General features: G+C 36.4%; 1 protein-coding gene across 2 annotated transcripts in view; it reads left to right on the forward strand.

The window, feature by feature from the left end:
• The first annotated feature begins 1,112 nt into the window (after positions 1–1,112).
• Positions 1,113–19,992, forward strand: part of LOC137265819 (SH3 and PX domain-containing protein 2A-like) — a 131,748-nt gene continuing 112,868 nt past the window's right edge. Inside the window, exons 1-5 of one of the 2 annotated variants that reach the window (XM_067801282.1) lie at positions 1,124–1,230; positions 12,557–12,635; positions 14,016–14,515; positions 15,339–15,419; positions 17,277–17,352. In XM_067801282.1, the coding sequence (XP_067657383.1) occupies positions 17,316–17,352 (37 nt within the window). In that variant the 5' untranslated portion in view covers positions 1,124–1,230; positions 12,557–12,635; positions 14,016–14,515; positions 15,339–15,419; positions 17,277–17,315. Of the gene's footprint in view, positions 1,231–12,556; positions 12,636–14,015; positions 14,516–15,338; positions 15,420–17,276; positions 17,353–19,992 lie in introns of both variants that reach the window. The other variant, XM_067801281.1, reaches the window with a different exon arrangement.

A 19,992-nucleotide genomic window follows, 5' to 3' on the forward strand; every position in this document is an offset into this window, starting at 1 on the left:
TCTTTACGGGTGCACAACCTTATAAAATGGATAGAAAATTATTCCGGTACTAAACAAAATGCATAATAGAACACCCTCATTTTTTATGATTAAAAGAAAAATGTAATGACGTCTGAAGTCAAATTACCTTGCAACAAGCAATACGTCTGCACAAACACGATCAAATTCACTCACAGATTAAGTTCAAACATTCATATTATCCGGCAAAATATTATTTATAAGTGTAAAAACTAATACTAGTAATAACATTCTTATCTTACACTTAGGCCTGCTTGGATTTTGTTAACAATACAAGAATGTAAATTTTGAGAATGTTTGAAATTCTTGGACATGTGTCGAAGTGAAAAACCATAGTGAAAACGACAAGATCGTGCTTCCTTAAGTGTCCTGAGCACTATATTGTACAAAAATAAATGTGCTTGATCCCAACTATACGTCTTTTTCGTTTGGATGTGAATGGAATCCTCTCTGCAAAGAAAAGCTATAAATCATGGCACAAAAACAGATAAATACGTTATACATAAGAGTGACTGTAACTGAAGTACGAGCGCGCGAAACATGAGACGAGAGTGAGTTTTGCGTACCACTAATGCAGAACATCTTCCGATACAGACTATAGAAATTTGGCGCATGCGCATAGCATGTCAACATGTCAGCTCGCTATCGTTGAAACACGAAGTTTACGGGTAACATGTCCATTAATATATAAACGTATGATCATAAAAACATGACAGTTACGTGTATGTGTAGGGAAACTATCTGGGAGTAGATCGGTATCGACTTTTCAGTCAAAAACCCACGGGAAGTATATTTAAAAAATCTCAAGAAAATACGAGGGGTAATCGGCCGCTAGAATCTGAATAGGATTTATGAAGGTGGTGTTCTCGGCCGCGATGCAGGGTCATGTCTTGACTGTATAGGACCGCATCGCGGCTCTCGGCTAGGCTCTAGGCTAACCTTGGTTGTGTTCGGTAAACTGCATACTACGTAACCAGATGTGTAATTCACCTTGCTTTTGTGTTTCATCCTCAAAAATACTTATTTAACATATTGGGTTCACACGACTTGGCCCTGTGCAACAGGAAGTCATGTTCTCGAATATAACGGGAGGTAACTCATGGACAGACGAAGTCCATCTGTGCTTCCGGACTCTGTGATCGGTTGTATTTCCTGGGTTTTCATCTGTTGTACTTCAGTTGTCACGAGAGTGAGATAGTTGGAAAACACAAGGTATCTATGGATGAGTTATTATTATCTCATTAGTGATGGATGGTTAGTTTCTATTACCTTGTATGCCCACATTGAAAAAGGCCTTTGAGTATCAATATGATTAGATCACTTGTGGAAGTCATATTGATTAACGACAAGATTACCAAGATCTTTAATGGATAAAGTTTCTTAACAATCTTTTACACACAAGGTTCTGGGGTCATTTCAGATCCCTTCATCAGGTGAAAGACATCAAACGACAAGATTATTCAGAAGTTTGAGCAGGGATAGGTCACCCGCTTGCTTTCTTTACCATTTGTACTAATATTAACGTGTGCCTCGTCATGCTCCAACGCACACAGTGACTTGGCTCGTTCCCAGCTCAACTTCATGTTTAACAGAACTTTAGCCAGTTTATATTATCAGTGGGAATTTTACAATAAATGAATGAGTGAATGAATTATAGTAGGAATTAAGAGCAAAACATGTGAATGAATGAAAGAAATAAAGAAAAAGAATAAAAGAAATAAATACATATGTGAATGAATGACAGAATAAAGGATACACCGCATTCTTCCCTCCCAAAACATGTTAAAGAACGAAAAAGTATCACAAGAACACTTGTGTTAACATCAGCTGTCCTTTTAAAAAATCTACGAGACATTTTTGTTTACATTAGTAATTACTTCGCATATCTTATTGCATGTGGGGAATGGAATGGACATTAACAAAATGTTAACTGACTCACACACCCCTCAAAAACAGAAAGTGTAAAACTGTCACAAAGCGTTCACCTTTCCATTTTTGTCAAATAATATGATCAACAAGAAAGAAGTTATGGAACTATAACCCACAAGCATCCAATCAGATTGGCGATATTTCATATTTTTCACACTCTTCAAATACACCCTAACAATCTTTTTTAGATTATGAAACTATCACTATTACTTGCAAGTGCCTTTCAACTAAGGGTATGTTTCCCTTCTAAAAATTAAACGAATGTATGAAAGAAGTTTGTATGGACACAATTTAGTCTTCACTGTGAATCAAGAGTGGAACTTGAAGCCAGTGAGCTATACCGACTTGAAACATACCGACTTGAAACTTTACTACAAATCTACTGTCCTAATACTGACACTAATACCAATTATTTGACTTAAACTGAAGTGACAAAATAGTTAACTTATCTTCTACTTGTTTTCAGTTGTTACAACACTCACCGAATTTAATCAGCTGTTGTGAATAAACGGGGCTAAATCTTAAATAAAAAGCTGCTGCCATATTGGCTACTCTGGTTACATAATGACCAGTGACGTACATTCAGGGGCTTTTTGAGGAGTTTCCTCTCCCTCCATATATAGTCTGCCTGGTTTGAGTGAATTTTCATAGTCCTGTTGCTATATAGATACAGAGTAGAATAGACCATCTCTTAAAGTAGGGCTCATTGATTATAGCTGATATCAGTCACTGAAAACTTCCTGTACTTAAAGTCAATCAACGGGGCTTGATCCGGAGTAAATGATTTTTCACCTCAACAATCTAATTACAGACCCATCCCAGGTATATTCAAACACTTGACTTAATTTCCATATATTATTTCAGTGGCATAAATAATTTTCATGAAGTAAATTTAGAATGTAGTTTTGCAAAATTTGACAGGCAAGTGTGAAATCATCTCAGCGGACAGCCATGATAAGTCCCTTACAGTCAAAACATGATCCGTGATGCATTGTGGCTCTCGGGTAATGGAAATTACCTCAAGTGTCTGAATATAACTGGCAAGGATCTGTACTGGCTAGAGACCAGTTACAGTTTTGTACCAGTTACCACCAACACCTGTCTGTAGTGTTTGCACAGGCAGCATCAATGTACTGCACACATTGACGCATCACAAAAGTGATAAGCTATGAGAGTTAAAATGAGTGTCAGTGTTTTACATTGTATACTTTGCAAATATGAATTCCGTCAGAAGACTAGATCCAAAATCATTGGGGGATGTCACATGACCATTATTGTGTTGACATGAAATTTCATGAATGGCGAGAATTGAATGAAAATCATACTGACTGAATTGACCCAAATTTTCATCTCCTCTTTATGGACACATCATGTAGACGATACTGACAAAATTGAACCAGAATGTCAATTTTCACCCTTTCCTTTATTTCTTTTACCCTGAGAAAACAAAGATTACCAAAATTGCTAGACAACTACTCAAAAAGTCAACTTTGACAAGTTCAGTCGCACTGCAATGTGCGACATCTCCACATTCCCTTTAGCTTATGTCGTCATCTGTCAACATTTACAATGAGAACAAGTTTTGTTTTTTAATTATTTTTTTTCAAACAAATTCATATTATGAAATTTCTTTAATATATCAAAGTTTGAAACAATATAGTTTTTTTACCAAACTTATGTTACATTTGGTGAATGACATGAATGATTCAGAAATGGCGATAATTGACTATGTTAGTTGTTTGGAAAGCACAGCATGCACTACCGTGCTTCCTGTTGACCACATTTAACAGATTCATGATCATCAACAGCAAACAAGCAGGAAACATCAGTGGATAGAAAGTCAGTAACAGTGGACGGAAAGTCAAAAGAAATTGAAAACCCAAAACACTTGTACAAGTGTTGCATACTTCTTGCATACTTAAAGGGACACTGATCCAGTGCATTGATAATATTCCATTGAGTGGTCCTGGCTTTTGTTACTGTTTTTCTCACTTGAGAAGCAGGATGATACCCCAGACTTTTTTCTTGGTTTGTGACCTCCTCTGCACCACTTGAAGGTCCAATTGGTGGTGTAAGTATACATTGATCAACAAAGATGAAATCTTTATTACTCTAAAATATTTTCATCTTCATTATCAATATAACAAATGAAAAATTTTGAAGAATATTATTACTGAAAGATAACAGTATTAATGTACATCTTAAAATTTTGTCTTATAAGCCTAATTACCTTGTTATCATATTTGTTTGCATTTTGAAACTTAGTAGAAGTGCATGATCTTTTCATACTAATGTTGAATGTATTGTAATATGACTGTAATGTCTAGACATTTCATAGATTGCCAAAGAAAATCATATTTCACACACACTAAGTACAACCAAGAGTATGTTGTATATCTAATTATACTTCAGAGTGAACAAACAAACAAACAATGATTCTGTTGAATGCTACAACAAATGAATAAAAACATGCAAATATGAAAATTCAAACAGCCTCAAGTTTTGTATCCATCAATATCTACAAAAAGGAATGATATCCCATTCTTCTGGAGCTGACAAAGAATCCTGTTCCATGTTTTTTAACAGTATAATAGTGATATATTGTTATAATTAGTGGTAGTAACAATGTTATTACCATTGGTGTATAGTTTCACTGGTCACCCAAGATAGCATTTTTGACATGTATTTGCATGATGGTCCCTATTCTTTAAAAACAAGATTTAGTTAATGAAACAGTTAACAGTCATTCAAAGTTTTGATGGTTAATCCTATGCTCTGCTCCCCCAACCCCCCTCCCCAAGCCTACGTTAATTAAACCTATCTATTAGAGATTAGGATTAGCTTGGGCAGTCACGATGTAGGGGTAGTAAGTTACCTGTGAAGTTATATCCTCAAAACTTTACCTCCTACTTTGAGGATGTTAAAAGGTGAACACAACAAGGTCTTCATCTGGCATACACAATGGAGCACACTAATAATAAACTTACAAATACCATAACAATCAGTTACATGTTATGTTGAACACTAAATTAATTAGACGTATCACGTAACTACAGTGAAAGCTGTGTAAATCGGCAGCTGTAAAATCCGGCAAGTTGTCAACACCAGCATAAAATCTCAGTCCTGTCCATGCCTGGTACATTTATCATCATTTAATAGCCCTGCAACCCGGCAACTGGTAATTCCAGATCTCGGCATAAAATGAGCTACTCCGAATACATGTTTGTGTAGTAATCAGCACTTTCTGGAAGGAGTTGGTTTGGCAGAATAATTAGTGAAATCTGTCACAGTAGTGGACGTGGTTCACTGGACTGCCAGGGCTGGGCGACATTGGAAGACTCATTAGGAGGTGTTTTGCCCTCTGTTCTTGAATCATCAGTTGTGGATTGATAAACCAAGATGTCTTATTTTTTTTCAAATGTGTTGAAAAGTGTGCGAATAAAAGTGAATATGAGCTGAAATCTTTGTCTTGTGTACATGTACTGCATCATCAATGGGTGCAGTAAATCAGAGTAATTAATATAACAGTGTTCAGTTCTAGTCGTGTACGTAACCTTGCCAGCTCTACAATTCAACACTGTTCAAACCAGATTATTTCATCAGTCCCAAAGGGTGCCGGTTTTGTTTGTATATGAACACCTGTTAAACTGTATCATTTGAGATCATTGATTACAGTTCAGATAATGAATGGTGAAAGCAGTTAGCTTTGATGGGTCAGTGTATTTGGTCTTCTCTCTAGTTCAAGGATATCTGGTTTGACCGTTTTACACAGGCTCTTTGTGACAGAATGTGGGTGTATATGGTGGATCTTAGTAAATCTACATACATAAACACTACCTTGTGACAAATCCGTAGTGCAAGATAAAAGTAATTATTCAATCAGTGTGTTATTGATTAGTCCTTGGATCAATGGGCTTGTTTTAACTCAGCTGATAATTCCACTTGCCAAACTTCCATTTACATATTACATAGCATGGAATACCCTTGCCACATCATCCTTAATCTGTGATGTTGAATATTTACTTGAAACATGAGAAATTCCAAGTGGGAACCTTTGTCGGGTAGTCTGAGCGTGGTGTTACCACTAATAATACTGTTATAATTTTCATTAATTGACCATATAGTTCATGATGAAAAGTAAACGTATGAAGCTTATATCACCAAACATGGGTTACAGCATGGGAGCAGTAATCAATGTATTGCATGCAATTTTAATTGCCCAGAAAAACTTAGGGGTTAACACTGTTTTGAGAATGGGAACTCAAATCAAATTATTTAATTGGAATATTTCACACTATTCCCACTGATTAGGTCCAAGTTGAATGTGACTTTGTGAGCAAGAGAGATAACTTGTGACAACCAGACTTCCTTCTGCAGTAAGACAGTTCACAAGATTCCTATTCTGTTTAACGAGTCTTGAACAAAATTTGAATGTTTCAGTTCTTTGTTTAGTAAGGCAACTCTCCCATCACATTTTACATCCAGATTAGACTTATTGCACACCAAGAAAAAAATGGCCGGCTCGGTTTTGTACTGAGTTAAAGCAGCTGTCCTCCATCAGTCCCAAGATGGCTGTTCCATAAAGAATGGGTTGTACCCCATTCCACCAGCCTCCACATACTTAGACTGAATGCACGAAAGGGCTTGCCGATTTGGAAAGCTCCTTAACAGTAAATTCCATATCCAAGTATTTGTTAAACCCAAAATATTTGTATTTATTTGTTACATGAATACCCAAAGGTCCACATTCAAACTTGAAACTGATAATATTTCTGAAATGAAGAACTTTATTTTTTTCTGTATTTATCTGCAATCTCCATTTTTGGTGCAAGTTGTATACTATATCCAGCATCTTTCGTAGAGCACTTTTGCTTGGTAATACAATGTCACCCACAAATAGTAATAAGGATGGGTTAAAACAGTCCACCTGTATGCCACAATTCAAAGCATTTATATCTTCCACCAAGTCATCTTACAGAGCCCTAATCATTGTATACATCCTTCCTGTTACTTTAGCCTTGTTAAGTTTACACCATAAACATTTACGGTTTATGTTGTCAGACGCTTTCCTCATGTCAATAAAGCAGGAAAACATACTTTTTTCGAGAATCTTCACTTGTGTACAGAGTATAAATATGATCAAACCTGTGAAGGTCCCGGGGTAGAATAGGCCTTCAGCAACCCATGCTTGCCATAAAAGGTGACTATGGTTGTTGTAAGAGGCGACTAACTGGATCAGGTGGTCAGGCTCACTGACTTGGTTGACACGTCATTGGTTCCCATTTGTGCAGATCGATGCTCATGTTGTTGATCACTGGATTGTCTGGTCCAGACTCGATTATTTACAGACCACTGCCATATAGCTGGAATATTGCTGAGTGTGGCATCAAACTAAACTCACTCACTCACTCACTATAAATATGATCAAGACAGCTACCCTAGTTTTTAAATTATTTCTGTTCATAAACTAACAAGTTGTTATTAGGAAAGTTTCTGGTTTAAAATATCACAGAATATTTAGCAGGGGACTGACAGGATTGATGGCACATGTAGGTCAGTATATCCAGATTTGATCATGGGTTGAATTAACCCTTGTCTCCACACTGTAGGTATTAAGCCATGCTGGAAGCAGTAGTTCAATATCTGATGTAATAAGAGTATACTATTTTCACTTTTGAGTGTTTCTGTTTGTCGTCCACACTGGTTGCCTTACGTTTCTTGCCACTGCTGCTCTCACTCCACACAATGTGACTGGACTATCTAGAGGAGTATCATTATTACTGTCTACTGCTTTTTGTGTAATTTATCAAAGGTATTTTGGCAGATTGAAAAATGTTTTTACAACTGTCTTTCTTTCTTTTTGTATATAACACGTGTACAAGTATTATGGGTTTTCAGTATCTGTGGATTTACAGTTATACCTATTTGCCTAAGTATATTTTTTTTCAACCAGTGGTAAAGTGGAGGTCATTTAGTTTCTATATTCAAAGAAATCAAATGTGTGTTTTTAATATCATAGGTCAATAGACATCATCTTGATACATGATATAATTAATTATTGGGGTAAACAACCAAAATGACTTAAAAAATTGGATCAGAAAATCACAAAACCATCCACACACTGCTGGGATACTTTCTTACTCTCAGCCAAGAACCATAGTTATATATCAAAATACAGTGAAGCCATGTTAGCCCGGACCCCGATAATCCTCCCAGAAGATTTCAACTCGATACCAGTCTATGCCTATTTAATTTGCCTCAATAATATAGAAATTTGGTTTGTAGTCATGTGAACTTAAAGTGATTTTGATTCCCCACAAAGCTGCAAGTCACAACTATGCTTCGCTAACTTTGTGAAATGTGACCTTGCATTTATTGTCACAAAAAAAACTGTTTTATATTCAACCAATGGATGCAGGTGTAATTTGGACATTCAAGGCATACTTACAAGAGATTGACTGAGGCAAAGAAAAACCTGGAAAGTCTGGTAATATATTTTGAGACAATCAGCGGTGAAATGTCACTCAGTAAAATTACTGATGTCAATGAGGAAGTTTAAATGAACACAAAACAACCATGAAAGACTTTTTGTTGTGACTATAATTTATCATTGTACTTGCCATGTGCCTAGGCCTGCTTTAGTTATAAGTGATGGATTCAGTAGTCCGGATGAATTTGCTGAGAAATGCAAGCGTCCGGATTAACAAGGCTTTACTATAATGGCATCTCATGGTCTGATGGGCATCCACCCATCCTAATGTCTGACTGTTTGGGTTGAAGAATTGTGTCAAGTTATACAGTATCCATCATGGTGGAGGGAACAGGGACTGACCAGCTTGCAGCAAGCAGAAATCTGAAACCATTCAATATTTTTAGACCAAAATTGATAGAGATAATAATCTGAACCTATGGTTGTGCCTTTTGCTATTTACAGATTTTTGGCAGTTTCAATTTTTTTTGCTTTTCCATGGAATGTTTTGGTCTTAGTCTAAAGGTGGGATGGGCTTCGTTTCTGAGGTAGAACTCAAAAACTGTTTATTATCTTTCAGCAGAACTTGGTAAATATTTGAGGCAGACCACAAAGTCATGCCTTTTGCTAATTACAAAGTTTTGGCATTTTTATTTTTCCTGGTTTCCATGGAAACAATTCGGACTTAGTCTCAAAATGGACGGATGGGCTTCGTTTCTGGAGCACAGCTCGAAGAGCATTTCATGTCTTTCAACAGATCTACGCAGAGATATGAGACAGATCTTGAGGTGGTGCATTTTGCTGTTTACAGATATATGGCATATATATTTTTTTATATAGTCGACTCCTCGTCTGTCCGTTCGTCCGCCCGTCCGTAATCATTTTGTTTCCAGAGCATAACTCAGAAACCATTCAATATTTTTAGACCAAACTTTATAGATGTAGTAATCTCAGCTTATGGTTGTGCCTTTTGCTATTTACAGATTTTTGGCATTTATATTTTTTTAGTTTTTCCATGGAACATTTTGGTGTTATTCTTATGGTGGAATGGGCTTCGTTTCTGGAGCAGAACTCAAAAACTGTTCACTATTTTTCTCCAAAACTTGGTAGATATATCAATCAGAACCTAAAGTGGTGCCTTTTGCTCTGTACAGGTTTTTGTGATTTATTATTTTCTCGGTTTTCATGGAAACGTTTCGGACTTAGTCTCAAAATGGAGGGATGGGCTTCGTTTCCGGAGCAGAACTCGAAAACCATGCAATGTTTTTCTGCAAAACTTGGTAGATATATCAATCTGAACCTATAGTGGTGCCTTTTGGTATTTACAGTTTTTTGTGATATATTATTTTCTTCGTTTCCATGGAAATGTTTCAGACATAGTCTCAAAAATGAGAGGTGTCTTTCGTTTCCGGAGCAGAACTCAAAAACTGTTCAATATTTTTTGGCAAATCTTGGTAGATATATCTGTCAGAACCTGAAGTGGTGCCTTTTGCTATGTACAGAGTCTTGTGGTGTATTATTTTCTCGGTTTCCATGGAAATGTTTCGTACTTAGTCTCAAAAGTGAGAGGTGTGTTTCGTTTCCGGAGAAGAACTCAAAAACTTCTTAATATCTGTCAGTGTTACTTGGTAGATATGTGTGGGAGACCCCAAAGTGGTGCATTTTGCTATTTACAGGTTTTTGTGATGTATTATTTTCTCGGTTCCATGAACATGTTGCTGACTTTGTTTCTGGGGCACAACTCGAAAACAATTTCATATCTTTCAAAAGATCTTGGCAGATATACGAGACAGATCTGGAAATGGTGACTTTTTCTGATTACAGATATATGGCATTTATATTTTTCATGAATTCCATGGAAACAGTTCAAATGTCTAAAAAGACATTAAGTAACTGTCAGATGATTTGTCCTTTGAAATATATGGGAGCTGCAGTGATATGTCATCTTCTGATGACTCTTGTCTGTGAGTGCAAAGCGAGCGTTGTGGGAACCTGTGGTATATACTGAATCAGATGATTCGCCCCCAGGATAGAAAATCCTATTGAGATTTGTTTTCATCAAGTTATAAAATCAAGCTGGCCAAAAAGGATTTTGCCTGAACATAACAATTTCTTCCTCAGAGGCGAGGTTGTGGTCCAAGTGATAATAATGTAAGTAATATTATGTTGACCCCTGCCTCACTTCCAAGAGCGTTAATGTTACAAGCAGTGTCATGTAAAAATCCTATGGTCCAATCAAATACATATGTTACTATCCATAGAAAGTAATTTTGATTTTGTAAGTAGGTGAAAAATAAACTTTAATAGCATTTATCCTCCGAAAGGGCGCCACCATTTGTGAAAATCATGTTAGAATTGGTGAGATTATGGTTTGTTTTCATCAAGTTAGAAAATCAAAACTACTTTCTACTAGTAGTTAAATATGTGTTTGAATCATGAACAAAAACATTTTGCATGACACAACTTGTAACAATGACTTCTTCCACGGAAGCAAGGTGGGGGTCGAAGTGACAATACTCAGCAATAAATTTTTTCAGTTGAGAAAAATTCACTTGGTTTATGAATGTTCACTCACCAGTATGTAGACACAAGTCAATGTGCCTCTTTATATTTGTTCTTATAATCCTAATTACTTTATAATCATACTTGTATGTATTTTAGAACTTACTACAAAGAAGCGTTCTGCTGATACATATAGCAAATGCATAACAGGATTGTACTATCTAGACTATCTAGTGTATGTTCTCTGCATCATTACACTTCACGACGAAAACAATGATTCTGCTGGATGCTTCGACAACTTAATAAAAACAAAATGCAAATATTAAGATTAAAACAAATTAAAGTTATAGGAGCAATGTCAGGCTATTACCTTGTTTGAAAAATGTATCCATCAGTATCCACAAAAACGAGTGATATGCCATTTATCTGCAGATTTCCCAAGTGATGTGTCTTTTAACAGTCTAATGTACGAAAAAGTGATGTATTGTTTGAGGTATTTCACATTGCTGTATTGTCTCATTGGTCACCCTAGATAGCACACCTGGTAACTAATTGCATAATGTCTGTCATTCTTTTGAAAAAGTAATTTAGTTAGCCAACAATAAACAATCAATCAATGTATGGTGGTTAATCATTTGAGAGAAAGGTGTTGTTTTTACACAGACACAGACATGACAGAGTGTATTCAGTATAGAGTATGCATACATAAACACTACCTTTTGAACAATCCGCATAAAAGTATTTAATCAATCAGCTTGTTATTGGTTAATCCTTTGATCGATCCAGGCACAAGAAATGCCAAAGAAAGACCTTTGTCAGGTAATCTAAGTGGCATTACCACTAATTGTACCTGCTGTATATTCATTAACTGAGCTTCAAGTGAATGATGACAAAATTTGTGTTTATACCAACTAACAGGATTACATTATAGCGACCTCAAGTTCTTTTGACAGAATCGTCTATGAAAACAAGTTGTAACTCGGAAACTAGGCAAAGCAGGACACAAAACTAAATGATAGTAGATTGTGAGAACATATAGTTTTCATTTTTAACATCTGTCTTGATGTCGGGTTGGTATAAACCTGTAACAAAATATTTTCCCCCTGAAATGTAGATGAATTCTGCATAAACCCTCATATCTATACCTACTATTACATCACATAGACGTGCTGCTCTGATTGGTTGAAATTTCGTTCGCGGGTGAAAATTGTGCACTGTTGTCAAAAAGGTTGTGTTAAAGTAATCAAAGATTGAAATGAGTAGTTTTAATGATGGGGTTTCATTTATAATGATGTGAACGAGTGATTTATATATATGTACCCCCAAGAGTATATGTGTGTTTTATTGTTACTCGCTCTCTATCTTTGCCCCTTTAACCCGAAATATGTATAATTGTGCATTTCTCTGACAACATTTATTTCTGTATATATATGATGACGTTGCTGTGATATTATAAAAATATTTAGCTCTTTGCTCTCATACTTTGGTTTCAAGCTTAAATATTGTGCTTAGTACTATTTAATGTGTATTATTTTGACTGTGACAATCACTAGATATTGCACTGAGTGAATAATAAACTAACACTGAAAGGGAGCCTTACATAACATACCTTGAATATCACCTTTATTCTCTCAACAGTGTTTCACAGAATATGAAGACAATAAAGAAAGTCTCAGTTGTTGGTGTGGAGAAGAGGCGACATCCAAGCAAACACTATGTATGTAGACATGAACGCTGTTGTGCTTCTGCAACAGACACCCATACCAGCAATAGAAACCCTCAGTGTTCACTGAAGTACTGTTGGAAATAGAAAGTAATATTTGTTTCACATTTATATCTACAGTTTATGTGTAGGATAAAACATGTCCAAGTGGTTTTATGAGATTTAATACCTGGAACCTTGTTGATGAGCCTGAGGGGTATAAACCCGAAGGCTTTATCTTGAGGGTTACAGGTTTTAAATCTCATAAAAACCTGAGGGGAAATGTTTTATCTAGCTTATAAACCAAATGTTTATTTTAAAAATGTATGTTTTAGTGTTTGGGGCAATTGAAAAACATATGGCTTCATTAAGCCACGTTGAGTGGTACACCAAGGTTATCTCTGAAATGCTTGTCCCAGTCCCAACCAGCGCATATCATACACATGCAGCTTGTACATAAGACACAGAATCAGGTGGTAAGAAACACAGAATCATGGTGCTGTTCTATCACATTTTCACTGGAGAGCAGTGGTAACAGCTGTTGGAAATGAGATACAAAGTTGATGACATCAAGCGATTGTGTGAAGCAAGAGACTGGGATAAGAGGCAAAAACCAACCACTCCCTGCAAGCTACGGCGACCATGTGACTGTTCAAGGCTAACATGGAAGAGCAACTTATCTGTAATGTAACAGGTTCGTTACTAACATTACAACTGCTATAGAGGACCATGTGATCCTTTTGCAACAATCTTATACCAAAACTTGGACTTCTTAATCACACTGTTGTGTTTTTGTATTTAAATATATATGTTAATTGGAATCAGTTTTTCTGTTTGGAAATATTGTCAGCTATAAACTCTTGCCATACGTTACAGCTTGTTCATCTTGACCTGAGCCACTTGACATGCATGACTCAGGAGTTGAAATGGCACAAACAGCAGGGTTGAGTTAACTTCATTAAACAGGAGAGCAGAGAATGTTATAAACGTTGCTTTCATGCAAAGAATGCACACATCAGAAACATTAAACCATCTGTAGATTCTTTCTTTTAAAAAAAGTTTGGACATTACTGATATTGTCTCAACACTGAGATGTCAAGCAGCAGCTTTGTCTCGTTTGTTCAGACATGTTAACAATCCACTGACAAAGGAGCACCCCTTCACATTAATACACTCAACTATTTGTGGCATGGTCACACAATGCATTAGTATTCACTACATCAGGTCAAACTGAGGGGGCTATTTTTTAGGTGCATGGTAAAATAATTTATTCCTATCAACTTGTGGAGGATAAAACAATTTGATAGTCATTCTAGATGTTTAGAATAAACAAAACTCCGTGGAGATATGTAAACCTTGTAAAACTGTTCTTAAAAGTACATCCATTGCTTACAGGACACCAAAGCAAGGCCATAAGGACTTCTAGTTGTGTCGACTATCCTTATGTGTGCAACATCCAAACCACACCCACTGACCCGGTTGAAGCTCAGGCAGAATCCGAAGTTGACCCTGAGGACAGAAATGCTCACAGTGTTCAGACATTGTCCATTCCTACCAAATATGTCACATACAACGACAACTTTCCTTTCAAGGAGAACTGTATAGTTCACAGGATTTTATATAATATCTAAGGGATTTTATATATTCTTGTGAGGATTACAAAACAGAGTTGAAAACACCTACATAAAGAACTTAAAAATAATCTGCCAAGACAACAGGAGGAGTTGAAATGTGAAAGTGTGAAATACCTGTTAGCCACATGAAGAAACTATGCACAATTCTACCATGACTGAAGAAAATACTGGATTCTGATTGGTCGTTCAGAAAAATCAGATGGCATCAATTGATGCTCATTTGATTTTAGGCTGTTTCACTGCACAGTAACAAGTCTTAATGTGAGAACTGCTTCCGTTTGACAGCATTGATGGCGGATCATAACAATTTTAACAACTCTATGGATTTTGATGCAGACTTCAAAATTTTCCACATATACAAATCGAAATTTATGGAGTGAAAATGTGTTGGATTCCACAGCGCTTCACTATGCATGTATATACAACACTTATGTTACTCATATTCCATGTCCCGTTGTGCATTGTTCACAATAATAACAGTACCAGTTACCAGTAGCAGTTCAACAAGTCTGCTTTCAGCATTTTCATGGAGACAACACACTCCTCACACCACACACCACACACCACACACTTAGTATCTGAAATGAATGAACATATTTTACATGTAAAACAGTTCATAATAATATTTAGAAAAGTGTAATAGAAAGATGCCCTAGGACTTTCATCATTTTCAGGGGTTGTGGTGTAGGCTAATGTTTGAGGCATTTACTCATCATGCTGAAGCCTGGGGTTTGATTTACCACATGGGTGCAATGTGTGAAGTCTGCTTCCATGACATTACTGAAGAATTGCTAAAAGCAGCATATAACCATTTGTTGAAAATTTCTTCCACACATGGTTTTGTCAGCAGGTCAAGTGAGTTAATTTGCCATGTCAGTGACACTGACAGAAAATATTGTTTATAAGATGGTGTAGCCAATATTGTAATGGTGCAACCTGATTAATTCCCTTGGTTGCACCTGGTGAAGGTAGTGAAAATGAAAAGGATAACCCTACTGTGGTCATGTTTTATGTCCTGATAAATGCAGCAGCAGAAAGTGGTATAAGTTGTTGAATTAAGGATATCATATATGATTGTTTACAGGTGTATGTCATCCATGTCTTTTGGTCGGAGGGTGGTCACTATGTTATCTACAGGAGATACAGCCGTTTCTTTGATCTTCAGGTATTATCTTTGTCCACACTGAAGTACATATGGAAAAGGTTTAATACTGCTTTTTTGCAATTTTTTGTTTCATTGCAGATGCTAGTACATCTATATAAGTCATGCCATTTCTGTTTTCATGACACTACAGCTTTAAATATGTCATTAAAGACACTAAAAAAATAACATTTCTTAAAGCCAGAGACCATATAATAGTCTATTATATGGTTTCTTAATACTGAAGCGAAATGTGGTTTCCTATAGTTGATTTTTACATTCATTGACAAAAAGAATTTCAGTAAAGTGCCATTATATCTGCCATGACTAGTAGCTGTTGATTGCTGTGCTATGCATGACATATCCATATTTTCGAAAAATGTTAAAGTATTGTTGATGTTAGGTCATCCGTTATTCCACAAAAGTGAAGAAACAGCAGATATTGTCAGAAGTAAACTTTATCTGATTTTAAACTGAACACAAGTTTTGGGAGAGGGACTGTGAGCATGAAAGCCAAACTCACTACTTTGTAAGAGAAAGGATTGTTGTAGGAACAAAGACACTCAGGGAAGACAAAAGTCTAATGCTACTTGTAACACATAGCAAACACATGAACTGGCACAGACTGACATTAAACAAAACATGAGTGTAAACTAGTATCTATGGCTAATATGTTTTTATTTGATGGTCTCCCCAAATTTAATTACCCATGAAGGTCCCGGGGTAGAATAGGCCTTCAGCAACCCATGCTTGCCATAAAAGGCAACTGTGCTTGTTGTAAGAGGCGACTAACGGGATCGGGTGGTCAGGCTCACTGACTTGGTTGATACATGTCATTGGTTCCCGATTCATCAATGCTCCTGATTGTGATCACTGGATTGTCTGGTCCTTGATTCGATTATTTACAGACCATCACCATATAGCTGGAATATTGCTGAGTGTGGTGTAAACCTAAAGTCACTCACTCACCCAAATTTAATTCCACAGATTCAACTACTATTGTTCTTGTAATCTTTATATTTTATTCATTATTCTATTCTCTTGGGGCTGGGGGAATTTTGATTATCTTCACGTGAGACACCCCATATTGGTCTGCTGAATTCTTGTTGCATGTTCTCTCAGCCTGAAAAAATAAATACCAGTCTTATTCCATTTCATATATTTTTGTAATTATTGTTTGTTTACTAAATGTGTTATTTCATGGCAAAAAATATATTTTGATTTAGGACAAGAGTTACCTCCCTTAGACCACAATTTCACCTTCTAGCTCCATAGTATCGCACGCATGCTTGCACTACAGTTGACAAAAAGTCCTCTCTTTAATTTAATCTCTCTCTCTCTATATATATTATAATTTTAACATCAATATGCTGTAGGCATAATTATTTGTTTGTATATATCTATATATAGCATTATGTAATATTTTACTGTTAGACTTAACTAGTGTGTGTGTGTAATTTTCATTATTTCTTTTTTGTGAGCTACCATATGTTGTTACCATATGAGTGATTTCTTAGTTGCACATTCTTTCTGTTCTTTCCATCTGAAAGAATAAATACCAGTCTTATTCCAATTTATATATTTTTGTAATTGTTGTTAGATCACTTGATTGAAAGATTGAAACTACATCTGTACCAATTAGTTTCAATATTTTGTCACTCTACTACAAAATTCTACATTTTTTTCACTTGCAATACCTCATTGTGCTACCTTATAATGCCACACAAATTCTCACACTGGGTTAGACATTAGTGTTTGGTGTAGCCTTGGCATCAGTGGCCAAAGGCTTGCAATGCACAAATCATTCACTCTGGGACTGTATTACAAAATGTCAGTTTGCCCGGGATACATTTTGAGAAAGCATTTTTTTTGTTCTTTCAGGGCACTTTATTGAACAAGTTCCCCATTGAAGCTGGGACAATGGAGCCATCGCAGAGAATAATACCAATCTTGCCAGGTATGCAGTGAGAATGATGTCATACAGATGTGTTTTTCAAAGCTGTAAGTCCAAACAGACACTGAAAGAAAAATCAAGCAAAAACTGATGTGGAATGTTAAAAAAATCTAAAGAGCAAAATATATCTTAATTCTTTGGATACATTATCTGCACTACATCATGGCCCATATTCTGGCAGTTTGGTTAGCATAACATAGAAATGGCTTTTGATTAGGAAATGCAGTTTGCTTTACCAATATTGTGTTGTGTAATTAAGCACACTTTCGCCCTGAGCTGTTATAGTTTAAGCACTGAGACACTTTATCCATTGGAAAACATAAACATCATGTTTCCACTAGTGATATGAGCTGAGTGAAGCAACTGCAAACAGGATGCAACAGAGTAGTTTACCGTAGGAGGCTGTACAAGGCAAGGACAACAGTCATGCATTGTGATGTCGGTTACATCGTGACATAAAGTGAAAGTGTTTGATTACAAGGGGACAGACTAGAATGATGCAGTGACGCCAATATGTTGTGACGTAATAGAAAAAGTGCACATTATCGGTGCACTGTCGGTGCACCATCTTACACCAATGCATCTTAAAATTTTGCCCAGAAGTTTTCATCTCTGTAGCCGTTCGAATCATTTTTTTTTAAAACCAAATAGTGTGCCAAATTCCTTAGATTAATGCTTGTGGTATTTGTACTTTCTTTGGAAAAAAGGACACAAACTGTCCATCCTGCATTTACAAGGGATGTGGTTGTATCATGGTGGTTGGAGACCCTTAGGTTCGCCCTATCACTGAGGTGCTTTATTTATCCAGCTATGCCCAGCTCATCTTTCAGCCTCCATCCATGAAGTTATGCTCAGTTATCAAGTTTTCACCAAAGTATCAGAGTATGTAGTTTGCATAGTTGTCAAGATTGCCCATCTAAGGACTTGATGACTCACAGTGACTGAGTGACTGAGCACCCCAAATTCATCTAACATTCAGACAATAACTACAGTATCAACAAACTAATGCAAATATAAATGAGACCTTGAAGACAGGTGGACATGGCTCCAAATCATTGCAAAGGATCTGCTGTTTGTCACCATTGTGGAGAAGGACATGAGATTGTAGAATGCTCAGCAGATATCAAATATGCAAATTGCAAAGGTCAACATGTTGCTTCATCAAGGCTATGTCCTGTGTGGCAAAAACAGTCTAAAATATTAAAGATCAAACATGAAAAAAACATCTCCTTTAATGAGGAAAAATACTTGTTGACAATCAGTTACCAATTCAACTCAATAAATCTTTTTCTTCAGTTGTTGCTACTTCACCTATTAGATGCACATCAGTTTCTGTCCAGACTGATTTAACATAGATCAAATCAGATCAGCCCTCTAGCATGACTTCAGTCATTGAGTCCCTCACATCTACAGCTCAAACTGTAAATCAAGTTCCGATTGATGCCAATGTCCTTGATGTTCCCAGTACACCAGTCACAGTAAAACCAGCTGCTCAACCTCTGACCAAAAATGAAAGAAAGAAATTCAAAAGAAAACAGACAAACAAGAAAACTTCATCTTCAGAGATAGTTGTCAACAACTCCTTTGAAGTACTTGATATGGACACAACACCCTCGTCGCAGAGCGGAAAGAATCCATCCAATTTCCGACGATCGCACTCTTCCAACATAATCCAATGGACTTAGGAATAATTTTAATGATTTACAGATTTTAATACAGGATTTTAAACCATCTGCAATGTGTTTACAAGATAAATATGATATCAGAAAATATAATATGTACAATCACTCCTCCAGGTGTAAAAGCCACTGGAGGTTCTTCTATCTTGGTAAGACAGGATGTTATGCACAGTGTTGTCCCATTAGCTACTCACCTTCAAGCTGTTGCAGTTCAGCTTACATTTCACATAGCCTTAACACTCTGTTCCTTGTACATTCCACCTTCTTCAGCTTTACAGCAGTCGGATCTACAAGGTTTATATGATCAACTTCCCAAACCATGTATCATCACGGGTGATTTAAACGGACATAACCCTCTATGGGGAAGTGTTGGTACTAATGCCAAAGGCGAAGTAATTGAAGGTTTTATTTCTGACAATAACATTATAATGACAATAAGTTTTCATCTCTGTAGCCGTTCGAATCATTTTTTTAAAAAACCAAATAGTGTGCCAAATTCCTTAGATTAATGCTTGTGGTATTTGTACTTTCTTTGGAAAAAAGGACACAAACTGTCCATCCTGCATCTACAAGGGATGTGGTTGTATCATGGTGGTTGGAGACCCTTAGGTTCGCCCTATCACTGAGGTGCTTTATTTATCCAGCTATGCCCAGCTCATCTTTCAGCCTCCATCCATGAAGTTATGCTCAGTTATCAAATTTTCACCAAAGTATCAGAGTATGTAGTTTGCATAGTTGTCAAGATTGCCCATCTAAGGACTTGATGACTCACAGTGACTGAGTGACTGAGCACCCCAAATTCATCTAACATTCAGACAATAACTACAGTATCAACAAACTAATGCAAATATAAATGAGACCTTGAAGACAGGTGGACATGGCTCCAAATCATTGCAAAGGATCTGCTGTTTGTCACCATTGTGGAGAAGGACATGAGATTGTAGAAAGCTCAGCAGATATCAAA

This window comes from Haliotis asinina, chromosome 15 (assembly GCF_037392515.1).
Source record: "Haliotis asinina isolate JCU_RB_2024 chromosome 15, JCU_Hal_asi_v2, whole genome shotgun sequence".
NCBI classification, from domain to species: domain Eukaryota; kingdom Metazoa; phylum Mollusca; class Gastropoda; order Lepetellida; family Haliotidae; genus Haliotis; species Haliotis asinina.